Below are 5,444 nucleotides of genomic sequence, written 5' to 3'. Positions count from 1 at the left end.
ATGAAAAAAAGATAAATAAAATATCGTTTTCAAAGATGAAAAGGTCTAATGCGGTTAGTCTTATTCCTGATGGGCTCTGCAGCAGACATTAAACATGCTTTAACAATAACAACAAATAATTCATTAAAGCATTTAAAATGTAAATTTCAAATGCATGTGAAGTGAAAATGCTCGAAATGTTTCATGAGAAATGGGAATTGAGTTTTAAATGATATAATAGCAATGTCATTGATAAATGATAAACTTCAACGGTAAAAGTGATGCATGAATAATCATAATCTTCATAAAGAATACGTTAAAATTTGCTAATTTATGCGGGCAAATCCCACCCACACGGCGCTGTGATTGGTCGGTGGCGCTCTGCACAACATAAGCACGTGGTCGGTGACGCCCACCAATAATCTGAAGCTGAACTTCCTTCTTATTGTGGGCAAAACAGCAGAGCGAGAAGAGAAAAGAGCGAAAGGAGGCGAAACGAGCAGAAGGATTATGACCCGTACAAGGTATGAGGGTGTCTGATCTACCGGCCAACCAACTTCTGCCCCCTTGTTCGCCTTTTCCTCTCTGGACGAGTTTATTACGGATGAGTTTGCAAAAAAGGCAGCGGTTAGCCGATTAGCACTCTGCGTTAAAGTAAGGCTGTTTGTTAGCTAAGCTAACGCCAGGATCTAATAAACGTGCCGTTTTGCTGCTTACTTTAAATAAGGCTGTCTAACAGCGCTCGCCTGATATTTGGGTTCTTCATAAATCTCTTATGGTTCAAGGTCTAAACTGAATATGCTGATAAAAGTCATTAGTAGACACCGTAGCTTACGTCGCTAGTGGCTAAGCTAAACGGTGGTTAACTAGCCTACGTTAGCCTGCTAGCTCGCTAACGTTACTGACAGTCTTTAGTTTTGCTTTCTGGTCTTTTGGCATTTTGGCAGTAAGCAGTGGCAATGAGGATTAAGACGAAATAAATAATAATAAGTAACTTAACGTTAACAAAAACAACTTCAGCGAAGCAGCGTTTTTCGCGTGTGTCGAGCGTTAGTCAGTCTTAGCTGATGCTGAAATAAGAGGCGTAACGTTAAAGTAAATACATTCCTTTGGATTTCATCCCGGTCTCCTGTTCGCATTTTCCGTTCCACCTTAAATCATGCGGCAGTGACATGTACTATTTAATGTGGGACGAGGAAATTCGAACAAGAAGCTCACTTTAGCCTCGTCATTTGACAGACGTAGCTAACTAACTATATTAAAGAGCACTGGGCGAAAGATGTAATGAAACCTGAATTTTAATGTAAACCGAGTAGCTGCTTAAATTCCGTATTAGGGCCAACTTCACAGTTTGGTGTTTGGCACAACAACAGGCAAATAAAGTCCTTCTTGATTATGAGTAATCATGTAAGGCAGACAGATCCAATGGAAAACAAATACCAAAATAGAGCTAGAACTGAATTAAACCAGAAGGAGTCTCTACGTTTTCTGCATTTAATGGAACATATCTGACGATGGCCAGTATCTGCAGATCTAAGACTAAATGCTGGAAAATAAACATTCTCGGACATAAGCAGGTGCTTTAAGATCATCTGTTGATTTGGATGCAGTATCGATAAATTTGAAAGGGGAACATTTGGAACAGTCTGAGTGTAACACTGTATTGCCGATACGCCTCTTGCTCTCTCCTGACCGATACAACCTCATACAACCTTTTTCGTGATGAGCACTGTCAGTGACACAAACTAGGCTTCTGGGTGTGTCCTATTTTTCTGTTGCACTGTTTTGTAAGAGCTTGTTTGCCCAAAGACAGGCTACTTTAATTGGATTATGTGTTTATCTGTTCCAAAACAGTCCGTGTGTTGTGTAGTTGGAGCGAAGTATAGAATCCAGATGTTTTTGAAATATTAAATGTCAAAAATTACATTGAATCTTTGACCTCAGAGTCTCAAATCGTGTGAAATCTGAAATCCTGTATTGTTGCACAAATTGATTCTAGGCATGCTCTGTGCAGATGGAAATACTGTGACGATCTTTTACACCAACTGCCAACGCTGCAGTATAAACACACTTTTTACTGGCAATACAGCTGAAGACAGAGGGCTCCTGATTGGTGCTGAAGAAAAGCTACAGCATGTCAGCGTCGTGACTATTCAAGCAGTATTTCAAATGCCAGAACCTGCTGATGACTAATAAAACAGTGACAGCTACTTATTTGCAAAGAGATGTAAAATCCTGTCATGGCAGTGGTGTGAGAAACCTCTGCTTGCACACCAGCATGTACAGCTTCAGTCATGTAAAACGACACTGCATGGTTTTGAACTGTCTCTGTCACATCATTAGATAATGATCAAGTCCCTCTGGAGCTGAGTGAGGTGTGGTTACACTGTTACACTGCCGGTGCATTTTTCATTCATTAAAGTACAAACGATGTAAATGTACTCTTAAAGGTACAACAGTGGGTTGAAGGTCCAACTGTGTACGTTAAATAAGTTTTAACCAGGTGAAAAGTACATATTTATACCTTTTTATAACCTAAAGTGTTAAAACAGAGCAATATAATAAAAAGCCTGGAGAAGAGACTGGGTGTGTGGAGTCAATACAACTTAGAAAATATAATGTAAATGGATTATTGAACAGGTTTGTTCCCTGACTAAAGGTACTGAGATGTACCCTTGAGGGTACCACCCCACCGATGAAAGGGGTACTGTCCTAGTGACAGTTTCATACCTTTATTCCTGAGAGTGTAGAGTAGGAAAAGGCTAAACTGTACTGCGCGAATGGGCTACAGGACTGGTGAAAACCTTGCACTGTACTCTACTGGAAGTCAGCAGACTAGTAACTGCCAAGTAGCTTACTGCTCAGTTTGATTTAGATTCATTTATCAATGATAGATTCATCCAAGTGACTCATTTTCATACAAAAAAAGCTGTAGCACAGTATGAATTTACCTGAATTTTTGTTTTTCAAATGACAGGTTTAGCTGCAGTTTCAACAGTTAATCAAAACAAGTAATAACACCAACTCCTAAACAGATACTGTAGCCTTAATGATTTGGATTTGTAGCTGTGTCAGTGTTGGTGTGGTGTTTTGATTACCTGAGGTGTTCATGTAATCCAGCAACAGTAAGTTGTCACGTTATTGATGCTCCACTGTGTAGTGCACTGTGCAGCAGTGTAATTGATACACTGGTGTTTTGTCTATATCTTATTGACCTTTTAATGCCGAAGCTAATGTTACATTTTGGCGTGTCACTGTGAGACTGTGGTCTCTAATATGGTCACATGGCCATATGTGAGACTGCTAGCAATTACCTTACAACTCACCTGAGCATACACGCCCACTTGTGGCCTCAGTGGTCAGAGCTGGCTGAGAGGATTGCGAGTAGGAGGCAGTAGTGTTTGTTGCTTGCAGCTTAGGGAGAGATTAGAGAAGCTGCCGTTTTATTTAACCTCGCAGCTTCCTTATCTCCACAACATGGCAAAACCCTGCGTCCCCTTACTGGCTGACAGTCTTATAGGGCTATCCAGAGTGGTGAGAAGCCAAGGGAATAACGGGGGGCCTTTTTTCTCTCTTTGACTTTGATAAAATTCTGTATCCCTTTGTTTTCCACATACATCATGACACTTGCTGAAGTGTATTCATTGAGATAATGACCCCATCCTTAGGGTGGAGTGGCGCTGTATGCTACAGCAGTATCGTATAAACCTGACGTGGTTGGTTTTGATTGGCCTCTTATGTTTTTGTATTTTAGAATTTCACCAAAGGAATTCTTATACAGTATTGTCAATGTTCACCAGATAGAAAGCACATTTCTAAAAGGGTAACTTACTGTTGATATAGTTGATGTATTTTGGAAACTTCTTTTAAAATATTCCAAAGGTTCCAGCCAGTGAAACAGTGCAGTTAATGTCATAATGTTAATTTATATACTGCAAAAAGTCAGTATTGTTGTGTATAGGGCTGGGTAGTCTTAAGAATTGATACCTGGATTTCTATATTGATTCAATGAATAATACCATGACAAACCCAAAGTTTGTGTGGCCTAAAACAGATATGGGTGTTGGAAGAGGGTGTACTTACTGACCGCAATGGACTGTGGACTAATAAAGAAACACTGATAGTGTGCATATGGAATGCAACATACAGTCATGAACACTGTCCCTGTCCAATGACACGTTTTGTGATTTTCTAGGTGAAAATAAGTAAACAGCAAAATAATTAATAAATAACATTTTTTTTGTTTTTTGTGATAGAGATTGTTTAATTTAGTATATCAGAAAATAAAATATACCATAACTTGCACAGGCCACATTTAATGTTTTATTATGTTAACACATTATGTTAAATCAAGTTGTAGAAGATGTGTTTATTTCCTTTGTTTCAACAAGATGTCATTTCCCCAAGGGTGCCTGAGTTTTAAAGCAACATTGTTTAACAGTTTTACCTCAGAATAACAGGTCATTTTAATGGTAAACAGATGTATAATGAGGAAGAACGGTGTTGTAGCTGTAGCGCTGTGTAACTTTGGAGGAGTGTACATGAAGCCTCTTTCAAGAACTGCCTAACACCTTGTGACATTATGTCACACAACAACCACTGTGGCTCTTCAGCTAGCTATAAGAAGTAAAGTCACACAGCACTGCTCCAGCTTGCTCTTTTCTTCTTTCAGTCCACTGGCTGTTGTGTAATGCTGGGCTTTATGTTCATTTTCCTTTCAGGTTTGTCATTCCCATGAAGGGGAGAAGGCAGGGCTGCTCAGCCTAGGGCACTTCCACCCTCCATCTCCCTCCTTTGTGTCCGCCTTTCTCCCTCTCTCCATCTCTGTTTCTTGTGCTCTCTCTCTCTCTCTCTGTCTCCGAGTGGCAATGCTGTGCTGGGGCAGTTCAGCCTGGGGTCAGCTGGGCCTCGGCAACTCCGAGAGTGCTGTGTTTGAGCCACGGAGCTGCCGCATGTTGAACGGGAAGGGGCTGAAAGAGGTGGCCTGTGGAGGACAGCACTCACTCTTCCTGCTACATGATGGGAGCGTGTACACATGTGGCTCCAACAGCCGTGGTCAGTTGGGCCATGAGAAGACAGGTACAAAGCCAGGTGAGGAACTGCTTCTCTAAAGCTCAATTAGCATACTGGAGCAAGGCCTTTTCTAACTGTTGTTTTATGAGCTGCAGAGCTGTACGGTGAAAGTGCCTTAAGTTTCATTGTTCTGGCTTTTTATGAAACGAGTGCCGCCTTTATCTGTTGCCACTGAGTTTCAAGTGAGTTGCAGGATGCTTTACATTACGCAGTTCAAGTGCAAATTTGTTTTATTTTAAGTTTCAAGCATTTAAATTTGCATGAAAGCTTCACAATGAAAAGACAGCCTTAGTGAAGAACTGTCAGTTCTGTGTTGTCACCTACCAGACGTCCATTTTGGCTTGCATCTTGTTTAGTGATGCGTTGGAGTTGGGCAGCTATCCTATCCACCC

The 5,444-nt window shown here is 40.7% G+C and overlaps 1 protein-coding gene across 1 annotated transcript in view; it reads left to right on the top strand.

Annotated features, from left to right (window-relative positions):
- Nucleotides 1–414: 414 nt before the first annotated feature.
- Nucleotides 415–5,444, top strand: part of herc3 (HECT and RLD domain containing E3 ubiquitin protein ligase 3) — a 42,331-nt gene continuing 37,301 nt past the window's right edge. Inside the window, exons 1-2 of the mRNA XM_017720483.2 lie at nt 415–503; nt 4,701–5,070. Coding sequence (XP_017575972.1) covers nt 4,848–5,070 — 223 coding nt within the window. The 5' untranslated portion in view covers nt 415–503; nt 4,701–4,847. The remainder of the gene's footprint in view (nt 504–4,700; nt 5,071–5,444) is intronic.

This window comes from Pygocentrus nattereri, chromosome 5 (genome assembly GCF_015220715.1).
Source record: "Pygocentrus nattereri isolate fPygNat1 chromosome 5, fPygNat1.pri, whole genome shotgun sequence".
NCBI lineage: Eukaryota > Metazoa > Chordata > Actinopteri > Characiformes > Serrasalmidae > Pygocentrus > Pygocentrus nattereri.
Note: the sequence above shows the minus strand (reverse complement) of the source record. Positions and strands in the feature narration are given on the sequence as shown.